The following is a 19,876-nucleotide window of genomic DNA, read 5'->3' on the forward strand; positions in this document are numbered from 1 at the left end:
AAAGCTCCAGTACATAGTTGTATATTCTAGTTGTAAGTCCTTCTAGTTTTTCTATGAGATCCTCTGCCACAGCATGGCTACTGACAGATAAGTGGTGTGGTTCTGTGCCTGGGAACTGAACCTGGGCCACTGAAGCAGAGCACCCCAAACTTTAACTCTAGGCCATCAGGGCTGGCTCATTGACTACTTCTTTGCTTTGATTAACCCAAGTTTACTTTGTACATTTCCTACCCAAGACCTTAACTCCTCTTATTTTTTTCAAGCCTGCTGCCAAATGTTTGCTTCCCTTTGCACTTGTTTCCACCAGATGAAGAAATGGCAGAAATTTTTGTAAACAACTATTTCCAAAGGCAAATAGCACAGATCTCTCACTTAAAAAAAAGGGGAGGGTGATAATAAGAGAATAAGGTAGTACCATAAAGTACAAAAATAGGCCAGTAGCTGCAACTGGATGTATGGTAAGAAGCAGTTCTTACTCTGCCCACAGCATCCTTACTTTTTATTTGCATTTACATAGTAAGCCAAGCATCCTGGAAAAAGTGAGACTACTTTTGGATGTGAAGTGATGACTGTCATTGAAAAGTTATATATGTATTTCCTTTTCTGTGGATGCACCATAGACGTGAACCAAATCAAAACTTAGCCCAGGTCACGTAGGTCCCAGGTCAAGTATGTCCTCTCTCTAGGTCTCAGCCCTATCTCATCTCAGAGTTCAATGACAACTTCAGCAGCAGTTCTGATGGGGTGTAGTTTCAACCTGAGGAACTCCTTTGCATCGATGCTTGTTCATCTCAGTTTAATCATCATCAGGAGACCCTAAGGGTCTCCTCCCCCTGTTCTAGCTTAGGCCTCTCTTATGGGCTGAACTGTGTCCCCCCCAAAAAAATTCCTCTGTTGAAGCCCTAACCCCCAATATGACTGTATTTGGAGACAGGGCCTTTAGGGAGATCATTAAGGTCTAATGAGTTCATAGAGGTAGGGCCCCAATGCAATAAAGGCAGTCTTCTCCTAAGTAGAGGAGACACCGGAGCCGCTCCCCACCCCTCACTAACCGCCAGCCAGGACGAGCTCTCACCCTAAACCAACCCTGAGGGCACCTTGATCTTGAACTTCCAAACTCCAGAACTCTGAGCAGATCAACTTGTTTAAGCCCCCAGCCTGTGGTACTTGTTATGGCAGCCCAAGCTGACTGATACAACCTCCCAGCTCTAGCATGAGGATCCTCCTTCATACTTCCCAACTCACTATTTACCACATATTTTTTTTCTTCCTATTACAAGGGCTATTTTTGTACCATCTCTTTCTACCATGGGATCCACAGCTGCTGGCACAATGCATGGCGCATGAAAGAACTCAATATTTAGTGAATGAAATTAATTACAAGTCCTCCAGATCAGGAAGGGAGCAAGAGGAAGAGGTGAGATAGGAAAGAAATGGGTGCAGCTCCCAATAATTTAAGTGTGATCTTTTTTGGTCTACACAAGTAGCATTTCATTTGTTTTCCTACTTTCTATCTGTACTATTTGTTTGATTGTATCAATATATACTGCTGATATATGAAAGTTGTCCCACTGGTTGCTTCGTGTGTGTCTTCTGCACCTATCCAGATTGCAAATGCCTTTAAGTCAAGGGGGCTTTTAAATTCCACTGAATCCTCACAGTACCCAGCCTAATACTAGACATAATCAGTATTCAGGAAATTCATATTAATTTAATGACAAATGTCTGAATTTCAAAAGTTTCTCTTTGATCCAAAGAATAAGCTTATATCTCATCATCCTTCAATAGAGCTAAGAACTCTTCAGGAATCATTTTCATAGATTCAAGGACAATTCTTTCCTCTTAGGGAACAAAATGAAACATGTGTTTTGAAGATACCCAACACAGAATCTTAGCCATTTCATGTTTTTTAAATGGTATGATGGTGACTTTTGCCCATGCTACTTGGTACTCACTGTCCAGAATAAACTAGAACCGTACTGATCTTTGGCCTGACCTCTTTACACAAGCTTCTTTCCAAGGACTCTACCTGGTCCAGAAATGTTGAGAAACTTACCCCAAAAGATCAAATTTCTAACAAGAATTCAGAACTAAAATAGTTGGTGTTTGTTTTTTTTAGGAAGATTAGCCCTGAGCTAACTGCTGCCAATCCTCCTCTTTTTGCTGAGGAAGACTGGCCCTGAGCTAACATCCGTGCCCATCTTCCTCTACTTTAGATGTGGGACACCTACCACAGCATGGCTTGCCAAGTGGTGCCATGTCCGCACCCGGGATCCGAACCAGTGAAACCCGGGCCACCGAAGTGGAACGTGTGCACTTAACCGCGGCACCACCAGGCCAGCCCCTAATGGTCTTTCTTAATAGGTATTTAGCAAACAGATGGTTTTAAGACATATTTTACAATAAACAGAAATATGCTGCTAAATGCCCTTGTGTATAAACAGTATTAAATAAAAACACAAAAACTTCAAAACTCTAAAAGTTTATTGCCAAACTTCATAAAGACACCTTTTTCAAGTACACAGAAAATGACAAGCAAAATACACAGAAAACTTTGACCAAAGAAAAGCAAAGATTGCTACTATTATGCAAATACAGTCAAATTAATACCAAACCAAATAGGCACATTTAGGAGTATATGGGTTATACAATCCACAATCTAAAACTAAAGGAGACTCATTCCAAAATGCTTGGGTTTGGGGTGGGTAATTTTATCCTAATACAGAAAATGGAAATATTTAGATGAGAAACAGAAATGATGATTAAAACACCAATGATCAATTTAATTTTTATCTCCAAAGAATATGAATATGTATTATACGCCAAAAGATGTTCAAGAATGTAAAACCTAAACACAGAAGAGAAGAAACAAATTCTAAATTCAATTTGTGCTATCCTTACAACTGATTATCACTTCATACACACTACATCCAGTGTATTACTATGGTGAGCTAAGAAGATAAAAAGCCAGAACAGCGCCTACTATTTGATTTCAACCATGACTATGCTTTCTTAAGCAGAGAAACTTCTATCACTATATTGCAAGCACTAGGTTTTCTCTTTTTATTATTTAATAAAGTGAAAATTCATATAAATGAAACCGAGGTATAGCAACCATTACCAACTGACTACTAGTGCCCAATAGAGCTACTGCTAAAGGAGTAGGAATAAGAGTAGGAAGAATTCCCTGTTGCATCAAAGCTTCCTCTCCGGGACCCACTTCGGGAACCAGAGCGAGAGCCGGAGCGAGATCCAGAGCGGGAGCCGGAGCGGGAGCCTGGGGCAGAAGACACGTTATAAGGGCTAGGCAAGCCCTTGGATGAAACAGAGGCGGCCTCCAGAAGGCGGAGGCCAGTGATGTCTTCCACCATGGAGCGATTTATGGCATCCTTGTAGGATATTTTCAATTTGGTTTTGGGGCAGGTCAGGATTTTGGCATAGCTGCTGGTGTCTTGCAGCCTCTGAGCTGCTCGGCCATCGATGAACCCCTTTCTGATGGCTTCTTCTGTGCTTATCCTCCCATGCACTTCCGGGTCAACAAGGCCTCCAGTGAGGTACTGGAACTCCAGGAAGCGCTGACCTGCCTCATAGGGGAGCCATTTTTCTTTCACTGCTTCTGCTGCTGACATCTTCTTCTTTCCCTTCACACCTTCAAAGCCAATGAAGGCTTTCTGAGCAGGCTTCAGCCTGGTGGCCATATCTTGGTCAATCAGGCCCTGGGAGACCGCATCCTGAAGCGACAGCTTCTGCCCAGTGGTCGGGTGGATGATGCCACCTGTGCAGGCCTGAGCCTCCAGAAGCCTCTGACCAGTGATGCTATCCACAATGCCCCTCTCTATACCTTCTGCAATTGAGATTTTCTCCAGGTTTTCTGTGTCAAAGATGGCTGCAATAGGGCTCGATTCTTCCAGGGGGTCAGACAGAGAGCTGCTCCTGATGGTCAAATTCCTGATGCTGGAGATGGTAGAAATCTTACTTACTGACTCGTGTCGGGAGCTGCTGAAAACATCATCGCTAACACTACCACCTATGCCACTGCTGTTGCCAACACCATTTTTCAAGGAGATCATATCAGCAAACTGAGTGAGGCTGAGGCTGCCGGATCGGTACTGGTCAAAGAACTTCCTGTCAACAAGGCCCTTGTCAATAGCATCTTGAATATCATACTGACTGCCTGTCTTCCTATCGACCAGGACCACCCTGGTGGAGCCGTCGGATCCAGTGATGGTTATTTCTTCCCACTCACACTCCTGCTCACACAGTTCTCTGAAGGTTTCATAATCTATAAGGCCCTTCTTGTAGGCCTCCTGAACAGACATCTCCTTGTTGGTTTCTGGGTCAACAATGACCACTCTACGCTTCCTGAGGGTATTTTTTTGTGATGTCTGCACTTGCTTCTTCTTTTCTTTCAGGGGCAGAAGATAGAGCCCCGTTTCCTCATCCTTAATGCATCTTTCTTTTAGTTGCAGATAAGTAAGATTTTCTTCAGTGTTTGGGTCAAAAAATCCTTTTGTATCATCACTTGGATCTGACAGAATCTCATTGAGCTCCTCATTAAAGTAGCCCCTCTTGTACGCTATGTCAACTGGTAAACGATGGCTCTCCTTCGGGTCGATGATTCCACCGGTCGCAATCTGTGCTTCCAACAGGCGAATGCCATGGCCCTTTTCAATGAGTTCCTTGTTCATGGCTTGGAACAAAGAAATGATGTTTCCTGTTTCAGGATCATTATACCCGGTGACAGCTCGTTCTGCAGACAGGAGCTTCTCTTTGAACTCAATACCCACCAGACCTCTTTTGTAGGCTTCCTCCACAGGTAACCTCAAGTTGCTAACAGGATCCACTATAAAGCCAGTAGCTGCTTGGGCTTCTAGCAACTCCAGAGCAGTACCAGGTCGGACCAAGCCAATTTTCATGGCCTCATAAATGCCAAGCTTCTGTTTGGTGGTCTCATTGTATATGCCTGCTATGCAGCTTGAACCCTGAAGGAAGTCCTTAATTCTCTCACCAACCTCATCATAAGAAATCTGACCTGATTCCAGTTCATTTACAGTGGATGGTCTCAATATACCAGAAGCTACTAGCTCAGAGATGGTCACAAGTTGTCTGATTCCTTGGAAGGACATACTTCTCTTCTGTACCGACAGCAAGAGCAGACCAGTGTGTGGTTCAATTCTGCACCGATCCCTCAGCTGCATGTAACTGACCTTCTTTTTTGTGACTGGATCCACAAAGTTTTTCTGACTATCTCGGGGATCGTTCAGGGACCGATACAAATCTCTGTCAATCAGTCCACGTGCCAAGGCTACATCTTTTGGCAAAAAGACACTGTTCACGGGGTCCACTACACCCCCTGAAGCAATCTGGGCTTCTAGCAGGCGCATTCCAGTTTCCCTATCAATCAAATTTTTCTTGATGGCTTCCGAAACAGATACTGTCTTGCCTGAAAATGGATCATCAAAACCAGTGATGGCTTTTTCTGCGGTATATATCTGTTGACGGTCATCGAAGTCGATGAGGTCCCGAGCTATTGCACTGTCAACAGTCAGCTTCTCATTCCTATGGGGATCAATTACACCGCCTGTAGCTGCCTGGGCCTCCAGAAGCATGACTGTGGATTCTGGGGTGATTAATTTCTTCCTCTTCGCCTCTACCAAAGAGTACTTTTCCTTAGGGGAAGCAGAAGCTCCTGCGATAGCTCCTGCACCCCGAAGGAAAGGCTGGATTTCAGAAGCAACTTCTTCCACTGACTTCTTCCCCTTCAACAGTTTGTCCAGCGTTGTTTTGTCAATCAGCTGGCACTCATAGAGCTGCATCGCCGTCACCTTCTTCCTCAGTCCATCAAACACCAGCTTTGAGGAGTCCACAGTCCATTCGTACTCAGTCTGGGTCTCCCGATGGGACCCATATGGGCGCTGTTTCAGTTTGTCGATTTCCCTCTGAAGTCGAGAACGTTCTGTTTCCAGCTGCGACTGTGTCTCCCGGGTGGAGTCCTCCAGCTTCCGCCTGTACCTCTCTTCAATCCTCTTGATCTCTGCTTGGAGTCTTTCGATCTCACTCCTCAGGCTGTTCTTTTCTCGCTCGCTCTTTTCTCTTTCTGACTCTATCTTCCTGATAGCTTCTTCCTTGCGGGAATATTGAGTTTTCCACTGATTCAGGTCATTCTGGATTTGCTGTTTCTCACTCTCGAGGCGCTGTTTCACCCTACTTTCTGCTTCGAGAGTCGTCTTAGCGCGATTCAGCTCATCCTCCAGCCTCTGCAGCCTGGTCTTGTCTTGCTCCAGAACTTTAATTTTCATCAGAAGGGTCTCTCTTTCCTGCACCACCTGCGTGCACTGATTCTTTGATTCCTGAATCCGATTAGACGCCTAGAATGTAAAAAGAAAGAAATGGGGAAAAATAATGCTTTGATCATATCATATGACTATCATAATTTAACCTCTTTTCCTACATTAAAAAAAAAAAATTTGATTACTCATTTGCCCTTTCTTTCTTTTCCCTGGATATATTGCTATTTTACTGTCTTACACATTCATGAAAAAAATTCTGTAGATAAATGTTGCCACTTTGATAAATGGCTTCATACTTACTATTTTTTTCCACAGAAGGAAATAGAAGTTGAAGATCTGTCTTACTCTTAATGGTAATTATGGTTTGAAAAATATGGGGAGTTTTGTTCCAGGTTATCACACCTGCTATACCTACATCTTACCCATGACAGCTATACTACTGTATCTAATAAAGCGATGTAAACCTATGGACATATATGCACCCAACACACAGCCCCACACAAATATTGTCTATAGAAGTCAAATGTATTAGAAGTTAAAGAAGTTATTTTTAAGTTAGGGGTTAGAAGAAGAAAAGCCAAACAAAAAGAAACATATTAGGGCCGAGATCAAAAAGGAATAGAAGAATGCAGGTGGAAAAATCGTGTAAGCAAGCAAGAAAAAGTGACTTAAAAATTGCATAGAAAACCCCCTTAATATGGCTTTTATTTAGGGAAATTTTAATTACAAATGTAGGTAACAGCTCACTAAGTAAGAGCTATCTCACAGAAAACAGAGGGGAACATTCAGAGGAAGTGATCTCAGATGTCATACCCAGGCTACAGTTCTCAAAGCAGGTCACACACAGGTTGACGTTTGATGCAGCGATAGAACAGAAGGGCAGACAGCACTGAAATTATGTGACAGCAGTCATCTGGATTATGACAGACGGTAGTACAGCAATAAAAAGAAAAGTGAGACTTTCTGTTAGCATCCATCCCAGTAGCAAGAGCACAGTTCAGGTTAGATGACAACGGAGAGAATTATTTGAGAGACAGTGAAGCTGTGATCAAATATTTGTGAATACCTCTAAAGCCTGCTTTTGGAATTTCTCAATTTCCTGTCTCAAATTTTCCCTCTCTCTCTGTAAATCATTAATCAGCCCCTGCAGCTCCAGGGTCCGGTTGTTGCTGATCTGCAGTTGGCTCCTTAGTTCCGAAATAGTTGCCATTTTATCGTTATCCGCCTCGCTTCGGCCCCTTCGGAGGTCATCGTACTCCAGCCTCAGGTTCCGGAGCTCTTCCTCCAACATCAAGTGCTCCTTGGTCAGGCTCTCTGTGAGAGACTGCAGCCTCTCGATTTCTATTTTGCTTTCATTTAAGCTTCGGCTTTTATCTTCTATCGCCTTCTGGAAATGCTCATTCCTCAAGTGAGCCTGTTTGACATTTTCTTGTTCCTGCAGCAGCTGCCGCCTCAGGGCCTCGACCTCCAAGGAGAGCCTCCTCAGCTCCTCCTGGGTCCTCTGCTTCTCCCTCAGGTGGCCATCCAACACGTCCCTCTGCTGCCGGAGGTCGTCCTCGCTCTTTTTCTTAACAATGGACGCCTGCTCCAGCTGCTGTGTCAGGCTGGTGATTTTTATTGCTTGCTCCTTCAAAGACCTCCTCAAGCCTTCCAGCTCCTCCTCCAGCTTCTTCCTCTTGGAGGAGTCTTCTGAGGCCGTCTTCTTCAGCCGATTCAGCTCCTCATCTGCTTTCTGCTTCTGCAACTGCAACTCTTTCAGAGAACTCTGGAATCTGGTGATATCCTGGTCCTTCACAGTCCTCTCCTGGGAAATCCTTTCATAGTCGATTCTCAGGCGCATTAGTTCTTGCTCCTGAACCTTCAATTTACTTATCGTCTCTGTTGCACTATTATTTGCCTTCTGCAAATCATACTGGGCCCTTTGTAATTTAGCATTTTCATCTTCCAGGCATTTCCGTTCTTTGGTTTCTGTTTCTATCAGTTGTTTTAACCTTTCTATCTCCTTGTTTTTATCCTGGATCGTCTTGGCAGCATCATCAAGAGACTGCTTATATCTCGTGCTCTCTTCTGTTCGCATCTGTGTAACCTGTCTCAGCTCAATCTCCAGCTGCTGTTTTCTCTGAGACATCTCCGAGCCAGTGGCCTTTTGCTTTTGGATGTTTTCTTCGACCCTCCTGAGATTCTCTGTAGTCTGGGCTAAAGTGTTCTTCAGCCTCTTTATTTCTTCAGATAGGCTCCTGTTTTCTCTGGTGAGGTTGTCTATCTGGGCTCGGTAGCCACTGGTGTCCTCTTCCTTCTGCATCGTGAGCTGGTGGATGGTTGTCTTGGTGATGTTGATCTCCGTCTCGAACTGGTTTTTTAAGCTAATGATTTCCTCATCGTAATTGTTTCTTACCTTAGCCAGTTCATTTTCATATTCCCAGCGGCGCTTGGCCTCCTCCTGAAACTCAGCTTTGAGTCTTTCAATCTCCTTATTTTTGTCCTGAATGGTCTTTGCAGCCTCCTCCAGGGACTGCTTGTGTCTTGCATTGTCCTCGGAGCGCAGCTGGATGACTTGCTTAAGCTCTATCTCCAGATGCTGCTTCTTTTGCATCATCTCAGAGCCACTGGCTTTTTGCTGCAAGGCATCTTCTTCAGCCCGCCTTCGCTGCTCAGTGGTCTGCAATATGCTGTCATTTAGCCTGACGATTTCATCCTTCAGATCTCGATTTTCCCTTGAGAGTCTATCAAGCTGGTTTCTAAGATTTTTGGAATCATCCTCTTTTTGCAGGGATATCTCCTTGATGGTGGTCTTCGTAATGTTAATCTCTGTTTCATACTTGTTCCTTAAATTACTCATCTCCTCATTATAGTGGTTTCTTACCTTTGCCAGCTCACTCTCATATTCTCTCTTCCGGGCGCCCTCCTCCTGCAGAAGAACCCTCAACCTTTCTATCTCGTACTCCTTCTCCTTGATGGCTTTCTCAGACTCTATCTTTTGCCAACCAAGGCTCTCCTTCTCACTTTGCCTTGCTTTCTGCAATTGGTCATAGTCATTCTTCTGTTGGTCAAATCTGTCTTCCACAGTCTTTCTTCTTCTCTTTTCATCTTCGATCTCATAAGTCAGTCGGGTGATCTTCTCATTGAGCTCTTTTATTTGGCCATAGCACTTGTCTAGGTTCTGCTTAGCTGACTTTCCATCCAGCTCAGCTTGTCTCTTCAGCTCCTCCAGGCTCACAAGCTTTGCTTTGAACTGGGAACACTCCGCCTGGTATTTCTGCAGGTTCTGATCCAGGAATTTGTTCTTATTGCAGTTTTCAGAGTTGGCATCTCGGGCCAGTCTGAGCTCCTCTTCCAAAACCTCGATCTTGGTATTTTTCAGCTGTGGAAGTGAAACCAGAAATTACGTTAAAAGAAAAACAACTCATATCACAAGAAAGAAAGTGTACTTTTTCCCTCCCAGACCAATGTGCATTCTCCCTTCTCAACATACCTACACATGCACACACCCCACACACACAGGCACACACATAAAGAGTGATACAAGGCAAAAACTACCAGACAAAAATTCAAGAATTCTGCATTCTCGTCATAATTCTTCCATCAACTGCTTGTATGATCTTAGCAAATGATATCACCCTAAAGTGTCAGCTCCCTCATCTGTAAAAATGAAGTAATTTCTTCCAAGGTCAAAAGCTTATGATTTCATAAAGTGTTTCCTTTATTTTAAGGTATAAAGTAAGTTTCCATGTAAACTCAATTCAAGTTATTAGAAATGAAGAGTAAATTAAACAATCATTCAACATGAAAAATTCAAATCCAGCTAGTCCAGAATGTTCTAATCCTTAATGTAACACAAAGAAAGAAGGCAAATTCCTGGACCAAACATTGAATGAAATTACTGGTTTGGGGCAAGGTTAAAACAACTATAATTTTGCAAATATTACCTAAGTCCACCTAGAGCAGTATACTGGAGCATGGGACTAACCCTGGACTTATGAACAAACTATATTATGTCAACTGTCTACAGGAAATACAGTTTTACCAGTGAGTATGTCTAAATCTATGTTATATGAGGTGGTAATAATAACATTCTATTCTATTTTTTTTGATGCTGCAAGGAAATAAAGTAAGTAAATTACCTTCAGATCTTCCAAACTCTTCAGCATCTCACTTAAGAATCTGTAATAGTCTCCAGACCTTGTAAGTAGCTCTATGTACCGAGCATGTACGTCTGCAGCCTTGGAGAAAAGGTGTGAAAGAAAAATAAAAGATATTGCACTCAAAAAATAGTCCTTTGCAAGGTGACCAATTTTGTTTTCTAAAACAATGAAATAGTGAATTTATAATTTAAAGAGTGACTTCCCTTTTTTCGTGTACACTTATTCCAAAATCTAGACATACAACCAAACAAACGGCTAAACACCTTGTGTTCCATGCTCATCACTACAGGGTGCTTCCGCTAAACCATCTGACAGGTGATGCTCTCAACATCTTTGGGAACAAGTTGTCTTTTAGAAATCAACTAGATATTTTCTACTTTTTAAAAGTCTCCCTCACTAAACCCAGAATTTAAGCCCAGTTTCTGCAAAGATTCCAATACATACACCACAGATCCTAACTTCCACTGATCATTTCCTAAAATGCATCGTATATTGATGACTCACACTAGAGGGAGCAGAACCTGCTAGTAAACCTTTTTGAGTGGATATCCTACAACAAGGGATAAATTCAGGGACGGAGGGAAGCCAGGAAGGGGAAGGGGGGCAGGCTCTAGGAGGTATGCAATGACACCCATACCTCTTGCAGAATCACCCCAGAAGGAGACTGAACCATGGTTCTCTTGATAGGTATGTTCAGTAGAGTTTCCAGTCCTGAGGTGTATGACGCCAGCTGGAGTTCATAATCCTGCAGAATAATAAAATTTAAGAAAAACATAATTAACGGACTTAAAAGGAGTCATTGATAGCTACAATTCCACAATTTTAAATCATCAAGCTGTATTTCTAATGACCAACACCAAAGGCAATCATGTGCTGCTAGTGTTCAAGCAGCTAATACATTATTAAACTAAGCAGTACATCTTGATATGCTCAGCAGAGACATGCCCCCAGTTTAAAGAATGAAGACCAGCCCATTCCCACAGGTGCTGTCAATGTGTAATGAATTCAAGTTCACAGATAACAAACTTTTATGGTTTGTTTAGGAGAGAACATATAAAAGCCATAATCACTAACCTCAAGAAGCTTATAATCTTTAAAGTGAATCAGAAAATAATGCAATCAATATTATTCCTGATGAAACATCAACATTTTTTGTGAAACTCAACATACCTTGATGGCATTTGCACAAAGTTCGGCAATCTTTTGTACTTCTTCTGATTTGTCTCGTTTGCCACATATTTCATTGTGCAAGTTCTATACAAAAAATAAAAATACTTACAAACGTTAACATGCATAAATATTTTTAAGTAAATGTTATTTCACTCTTCAACCACTGTTATTTGTTTTTTTCCCCTCAGTTTATTACTACACGTACTGACCTCATACTCTGACCATTTAACCTTAGGAGATGGGCATGTTTTCTATTCAGAAAAGAGAAGGAAGATCTTCAAGTTCTGATTATCTAAGAGGTCATCCTCGAGTCGGCACTCTTTTCTGGTCCTATGACCTCAATTTACGAAGATACTTCACTACAATATTACATTATTTCTATGTTCATAATTGCATTTCTTTGCAAATATCTCAATAATTATTCCTATGGGCATTGTTTAAACAGTCACAAAATGAACAAATAATATTAAATATTTATCATTTCAAAACTAGGTACTGCTATGAAAACCAAAGGAAAAACATGGCTTATATCCAGTGGAATCTAATGGAATGGCAAGTTGGCTTATACCTTCTGCTCATTCAAAAATCGCATGACCGTGTTGGAATCTCCAAACTTCATAGATTCTAAGGAATCCTGGCGGCGTTTGGCATCATAGAGCCACTTGCAGAAAGCCTGATAGTTATCACGATAATTCCTCAGTTGCTTGATTTGTTTCTCCAGGTCCCATAATCTGGGGAAAACAGACATAATAAACATAATAAAGCACTGCTATTGTTCCTCAAAGTGTTTAATACAGACTGACCATCTGACCCAGCAATTCCACCTAGTGCACGCTCAAGAGAACTAAAAATATACACCCACACAAAAAGCTACATGTGAATGTTTCTAGCAGTATTTTTCAGGATAGCCCAAAATTGGAATAACCCAAATATCCATCAATTGACGAACGAACAAACAAAATGCGATATAGCCATACAATGGAATATTATTCAGTCATAAAAAGAAATGAAGTCCTGAAACATGCTACAACATGGACGAACCTTGAAAACATTATGTTAAGTGAAAAAAAAACAGTCACAAAGGATCACATATTATAGGATTCCATTTATATGAAATGTCCAGTGTGGGCAAATCTACAGAGACAGAAAGTAGACTGACGGTTGCTTAGGGTCTGGAGGGTTAGGAGGTAATGGGGAGTGAGGCAGCGGGTATGCGGTTTCTATTCTTTAGGGTGATGAAAATGTTCTAAACTTAGACTGTGGTGATGACTACATAATTCTGAATATACTACAAACCACCGAACTATTTAACTTTCAATGGGTGAATTGTACGGCACATGAATTATCTATCAATAAGGGTGTTTTTAAAAAGCACTTCTAATAAAATGAACTACAAGCAAGATTCGGGAAATTTCTTTAAACCCTCATTTGCATTAAGACACTTTTTTTATATAAGATCTGCTTTTCATAAACTTTTGGAGAACACTCAAAGTACCTACTCCTTCCAACAGTCATAACAAGAGTTTATGGGTCACAAAAGAGCTTGATCAATGGCTTCTGCTGTTTCCCCAAGACCCTGGATGGCACCTGGCACAGGTTAGTTCAAGCTTGGCTATTCGGCTGGACTATTTCTATTTCCAACAAAGCTGCCTACAGGCAGTCCACGAATAGAGCCCCTATTACACTTAACGTACACACAAAACAAAATCACTCTTTTTATAGTGATTACTTTAAACGACATTATCTTGGGAACAACCAAATGGGAACAAAGTAAAAGAGGTTGGCATACCTGTAGTCTATCTGTTTATCTATTCTCTGCCAGCGATCTGTCAACTGTGTGACTTTCTCACTGAACTTGCCCAGATCCAGGTCATAAAGTGGATACTGCTGTGAAGTCTGGGAGTGGATCTGCTGGGCTTTCTGCAGCTCTGTCTTCATGGTGGCCAAGAGTGACTTCTTCAAGTTCAAGTCATTTTTAATTTTCTGTCACAAGGAAAAAGAAAGTACAAATTAATCTCGTCACCCACTTTAATGCTATACAGCAAGTCACCAAATAAAAAAAAGTTTACAAAACTCTTCAGAATATTTATAGTTTTAAGTGATAAACATCAATTCACAAAATATATTTACTGATTGCATTTCCTAAAACGGATACAATGTATAAAATACTTTGAGAAATGCTAAATATCACACTCCGTTCCATTCTTGAATACTTGTAACATATATTAGCATATTACAGGTCTGAGAAGTCCTATAGTAAAGAAGCCTGTGTAACTATGTTTAACTCAGCATTCTCCATACTGATCTCAGCACAGATGACTTTCTCACATAGTTCCGCGACACACTCTGGAAACAGTGTGCTAGAGCTAGAGATAAAGACTGACAGCAAGCATGTGTGGCCAACGAAATCCAGTAATCATCGAAACTCATGAAAACTTAGTGAGGCTTCATAATTGGGGACCATGTCCTATATTACTTCCCAAAAACTGGGCCACTGTGACAACCCTTCACATTACCTTCAGTCCACATCGGTACGCTTCCACTTTATCCAGATCCAGGCAAACAGTTTCCTCTTCGGTGAGTCTGGCTTCATAAACCTTTAACATGTCTTCTGTTTGAAGGATTGCCTGGAGTAGTGCTCTCACTGCGCACAAGCTGTCAGGAGCAAAAAAGGCAAAGAAAATTGCCGGGCACATAATTAGACTGTGCACATTTGGCTCTTGCCACTAGTAATGAAAGAGAACAATATTAAAGCAGATAAAAATTTATTTTGCCTATTTTATAAGCCGTGGGAGCAATAATTTTTTTTCTCTCTCTACCATGATTCAGACAGCCATTTTGCATTAACCGAAGAATTTTAAGTTCTGGCCCTTAACATACGTTAGATTTCAGAATAGTGGAATTAACACCCTAGGCTCGAGGACCCTCTCTCGAAAGCTCAGAAGAATGTAAGTAAACCTGTAGTGAAAAGGGAAGCTGGAAGGCAAAGACTCCAGTAAGCCAAGAATATAAAGCAAATGAAGTCTGACAAAACGAAGCTCGAGAAAAGCAAAATATCTTGAGGTTAAAATATCTGAGTTAGCGGCATTTACCTATTTAAGTAGCCATCTGTAACGCCATTGATATTTTCCAGTTTCTGAAACAGTCCAAATACTTCGTTCTGTAAATAGCAATATTTTTCCGAACCTCTGAAGTTAGCTAGCATATCTTTAAGCTGGTTGAGAACTTCAGCAATTGCTTGAGAATCATTCTGCACACTCTGTCAAAAAGAGAAAGAAAGAAAGCTCTTTTGATTTAGCTGTGTGATTCTTATGACCATTTTTGTCCTTAAAAAAGTCCACTAAATGTAAAGGGGTCAAGAAAGAAGCTGGACCTTCCGGTTCCTTCTTCAGGGAGGTTGATTAGCACTATGGAAACGTGGCCCTCTTACTCAGAATGTACATCTGGGACCCTTCGGTCCAGGGCCCAGGCTTGGCTGAGCAGAGATCACTGAGCTGGGAGCTAAACCACGTGAGCTGTAGCCCCAGCTCTGGCGATGGCTCTGAGCTCTTCCCCCACCAACCAAATCTCTCCATGCCGACTTCCTGTCTATAAATAAAGGTAATTCCACCTGTCTAGCCCGCATCAGAGGTCATTTGAGGCAAGAAGCCAAGTTAATATTTGTGAAAACTTTTCAGATAAACAAAGTACTAAATTACACAAAAGAAAAAACACATAGCCTGATTCAGCGACCCACAAGCTAACAGCAAAGGTGGAATGCCCAGCCTGGTAACCATTTACACATTTGGAAGCATTGGAAAGAAAAAAGAAATCCTGCCAGAAGCCTGCTTTCTTGCAAATTAATGTTTCTTGCCTATAAATATTCAAACCAGGAGGTTTTTTAATTAGCATGTGGACAAATATACACATACCTGGAATCGGGCAAAATATGAATGGATACCTACCTTTAGTTCATTTATTTTCACCGTGATATGGTGAGAAGACCCTTGGTCTGCCAGAAGGATGTTTTTCAGAGTCATTCTGGCTTCACAGTGCTCCATCTGCTTGCGAATCTTCTGGAGCTCTATCAGCATCCATGTTTCCTGCTTGTCATTTTCTCTGTTGGTTTCAATCACTTTATTATGGTTGACGTCTTGGCAGGGACCAACATGAGTGATTTCAGTTTTGGTTACTGTAAAAACATGTCAGGACCACAAAAATCAGAGAATTCCTAGCCAGAAGAGGACTACGCTTCAGAAAACATCCATACTGCATAAAATTGTGGATATTTTGATTTGATTCTGAAAATTTAGTGTATAAATGACTTTTGACAACTTATCTTTCAAAGAAGTGACTCTAAAACAAGTTTTATGCAAACTATTTTCCTTTAAAAACCACATGGATGGTTGATACAAAGAGAAAGATGCTCCAAACCAACCTGTCTGGTGGTGGGGGTAGCCAGGGAGCTGTATGACCAGCGTCTGGTAGTGCTTCTGGGCATCCGTGAACTGAGACTGGATCTTCCGCTTGTCATCATCTCCAAACATCTCTGAGCCTTGGCTGTTCCTGATGAACTCTTGGTAATGCAACTCAAGGTCAGATATTGTCTTCATGTAATCTTCCTGCCGCATCGTTTTCAGCTGAAAGTAAACAAGGCAGGAGTGTTCATGACTGCCCCCAGAGTGTGACCAAGAGGAGTTTGCTGGAAAATGCCCTGTGCTAGATGGGGCTTGAGGCAACACTCGTCATAGGTCCATTAAGATATCAAAGGTCTTTGAGGGTTTAGACATTGCTCCTAAGAACCATAGCAATGGGTTGTCAATTTTCTTTCCCACAGAACTTTATTCCTCAAAGGAAATATTATTCAGAAGCCCCAAATGTAAAGCAGATCACAGCAAAGCTGTTCTGACTGAAGAGAGAAAGGGGGAAATAGAGGGGATCCAAAAACTTATCCATTCCAGGCCCCTCTCCTCGCTGCCATCCCTGGGATTCTTCAGACCACAATCCGAAACCACTGATCTAGAGGAACTGATGCTTTGGGTGTTCTTCTAAGAATTCTATACCACCTTTCACTTCTATGATATCCAGTCAATAATTTATGACCTAACTTCCCGCTGCATCTAAGGAGAATGAGATCCAGAATATCACAGGACCAATGCCTTTTCCACTGGTACTTCTGGCTCATCTGGCATTTTTAATTAGTATTTCCGTTTGTCTCACAACCAGCCCCACGAGAATTCCTCCCATTCTATATTGGACAAACCAGAACCTCTAACACAGGCTCAGCCCACTCTCTTGATGAGCTACAAAAGCATTAGCTGCACACTAGAAGGTTTGCCTGGTAGAAAGGCACACTGCGGGGAGCAGCTGGCGCCTCCTCCAGGCAGCCTGTGTGGACCTAAGGACGTACCTTGGCGATAGTCATGGCCCTGATTTTCTCGATGTCAATCATGCAGTAGTGCCAGGACACCAGGCTCTTCATGTTGATGTAGAGTTGGTTCCACAAGGCCAAGATGGCTTCATAGTACTGTTCGATCCTAGGAGGGGTGGGGGGATAACACTCTAGAGCCCAGCTTTTCATCCCGAACAGGGAACCTGGGCTTGCTTGTGTAAGCTGCACAGAAAACTAAAACAAGAACTAACCAAGTAACGGGTGTATGTGTAATTTTCAAAACACTCAACATTTCAATGGATTGGGACTAATTTGGGAATTTGAACTTATCCCCAAAAGTTCATTCTCAATGATCTACATTAGTATAGATAAAGGTTTTTGCTGTTGTGCTGTTTGTCAGCAAACTTTTTAATTAACAGAGGTCCAACACTGTGCAGGACAGCAGATAGAAACTGGTCATGAAACACAGAAGGCTGCTGGAACCCAGAAACGAGCCCATGGGGCTCATTATGCACTCTCCCTATTCTGTGTGTGGTTGAAGATTTCCACGATAAAAGGTTTAAAAGAATCTGCCACGGACAATCCGTAAAACGAACGCTCCACCTAGTGATGAGCAAATACTGATATCAAGGGCATTTTATACTTGTGGCTACAAGTAAAATTACTGATTATCTAAGAAGGAAAGAAGAACTTTGAAACAATGCCTTTAAAGTGCATGACAAGAATTATTTACTCTGGCCCTCCTAAACAGTCAGACATTCTTTTTTACACTTCAATAATAAGTATGGTATCTTCAACATAAAATTGCAAGACAACACAAGTGGATGGTCATCAGGTTCCTTTTGGGGGGGAGGGGATCATAGTAAGGAACAGCGTATCTAAGTTTCTTGTATAAGCATTTGCCCTGTTTCTCTCTGCTCATGTTCATGTCGTGGTTATTAAGAACTTCACCAACTTACTTGCAAGACAGGTCCACGGCCAGAGGATTCGGAGGAGGAATAATCAGACCAACAGAAGGAACGAGCATGTCCACGCCTCCTGGGCCCGTCACATACCACTTGCTGCGCTCATTGTTGTCCTTCAGGATGCACTCGTCCCCTTTGTGCACGATTTTCTGTAAGGTAGGCAGCCCCGTGTTTTGGTTTTATTCATAAGTACACATTTGCATCTTTTTTCTCAAAGAGAGAAACAGAGATGACAACATGCAAACTGCTTGAGCTTTCTCTTTTACTATAGTCATGCGTTGCTGAAGGACAAGGATGATGTTCTGAGAAATGCATCGCTGGCGATTTCGTAGTTGTGCGAACATCATGGAGTCTACTTACACAAACCCAGATGGTATAGCCTACTACACACCTAGGCTAATCTTATGGGACCACCGTCGTATATGCAGTCTGTTGTTGACTGAAACGTCGTTATGTGGCACACGACTGTATTTTTTTCCTCAAATGAAGCTGATCTTTACACAATGCAACAATACCGATGCTTTAAATAATACACGTGAGCCTAAAAGGTATGTATAAAGTGAAGTAACTTTCCAAAGACAGCCTGGGGAACCCACCAACAAAGTGAGAAATGCTTTTGTAAAGCAAAAACGAATTCCGTGGTTTTTCTATTTTTGTGAGTTCATGTTTTATATATTAGATTTTAGAATGTTGGAGTCACTTGTCTCATTCATTTGCTCTTACAATTTAAAAATAAAACAAAAAAATTCTGGTATCAGGTCCCTGTAAAAATAACTTTGCAAATTACCTAGCATCTAAATAGCTTCTTAAAATGGGTACTTAAAATATGACAACCATCTTAACTATAAAATATAACAAGCTGGATACTTACGTATTTCAATCTCCACTTCAACTTACTTCTTACTTCTCTCCACACAAGTTCTTAAAACAGTTCCACATGGTAGAAGAAACTCCATTGTTTTGTGACATTTATCTAACCAACTAATGACATTTTACATTTCTTAAATCCTCCATATTTGTATAAGAAAACAGAGCTGTGGGAATTATATAATTACTAAACACAAGTCATCATCTATAGAAATGCTTGTATTTGCCTGCAGAATTGATATGCTCAATTCCCGCATAACATCTGCAATGACATTCACTTTCTATGCAGCAAAACGGTCTCACGTCTCATTTCTTTTATGTCAGAAATTTAAGATGAGTGATCACAGATAATGTTTTGCATATTAGAAGAAAAGAAGTATTAAGCCTTAAAATGGAATTAGAATAGTTTAAAAAATACCTAGTGTCCTAATTATTGACCACTATCCTACGATTCAGAATAGAGCTGTGGGATTTCTTCAGCTGCTTGCTGCTTTGTATACAAAAGAAAGACATTTACTCTGGCGCTTACTGAAAGCTAGGTTAAATTTTGCTCTCAATTGACAATAATCTCTGTGTAGACAAAGGGAAAACTTTTGCATCGTTCTGAATAACTGAGTCCACACCTGGTCTTGTTTGTAGTCACAGAGAGCCCTGAGAATGATGGGCTTATTGCTTCTGTAGTCCGGGTTACGCGGTTTCAGCTGCACAATCTTCTTGGACTTGTTTACCAAGTTCTGTACCTGACGCTTGTATTCAAGGATTTTCTCCCGTTCTTTCTGTAATTGCAAACAGCATCATGCTTTAACATAGATACCTTGTGAATTTTAGATAAGATCTTCAAATGACATTACAAATTAGACATCGCTATAGTTGTATTAGCTGTAAAAGGTCACAAATTCCTATCTGCAGGGACTATGGGAACCTTTTCTAATAAGCTACTCATAATGAAGCCACTTCATAATAAAGCTACAGGACCATGAATTAAGTGGGCAGGAAAGAGTATCATTGTGTGAAAGGACTATGTTGATAAAATTTGAAGTGTTTTTCCAAGGGAATTTTTATGTTAAGTAA

The 19,876-nt window shown here is 41.4% G+C and overlaps 1 protein-coding gene across 4 annotated transcripts in view; it reads right to left on the minus strand.

The window, feature by feature from the left end:
* Positions 1-2,466: 2,466 nt before the first annotated feature.
* DSP (desmoplakin) overlaps positions 2,467-19,876 on the minus strand; it is a 40,224-nt gene continuing 22,814 nt past the window's right edge. For 3 of the 4 annotated variants that reach the window (XM_014842674.3, XM_070515642.1, XM_070515641.1), the window contains exons 11-24: positions 19,429-19,581; positions 17,933-18,087; positions 16,992-17,118; positions 16,020-16,221; positions 15,547-15,773; positions 14,695-14,861; positions 14,119-14,257; positions 13,392-13,585; positions 12,171-12,333; positions 11,603-11,686; positions 11,070-11,177; positions 10,412-10,510; positions 7,357-9,651; positions 2,467-6,368 (exon numbers count right to left, since the gene is read on the minus strand). In XM_014842674.3, the coding sequence (XP_014698160.3) occupies positions 3,132-6,368; positions 7,357-9,651; positions 10,412-10,510; positions 11,070-11,177; positions 11,603-11,686; positions 12,171-12,333; positions 13,392-13,585; positions 14,119-14,257; positions 14,695-14,861; positions 15,547-15,773; positions 16,020-16,221; positions 16,992-17,118; positions 17,933-18,087; positions 19,429-19,581 (7,350 nt within the window). In that variant the 3' untranslated portion in view covers positions 2,467-3,131. The remainder of the gene's footprint in view (positions 6,369-7,356; positions 9,652-10,411; positions 10,511-11,069; positions 11,178-11,602; positions 11,687-12,170; positions 12,334-13,391; positions 13,586-14,118; positions 14,258-14,694; positions 14,862-15,546; positions 15,774-16,019; positions 16,222-16,991; positions 17,119-17,932; positions 18,088-19,428; positions 19,582-19,876) is intronic. The other variant, XM_014842676.3, reaches the window with a different exon arrangement.

Source organism: Equus asinus, chromosome 8 (genome assembly GCF_041296235.1).
Source record: "Equus asinus isolate D_3611 breed Donkey chromosome 8, EquAss-T2T_v2, whole genome shotgun sequence".
NCBI lineage: Eukaryota > Metazoa > Chordata > Mammalia > Perissodactyla > Equidae > Equus > Equus asinus.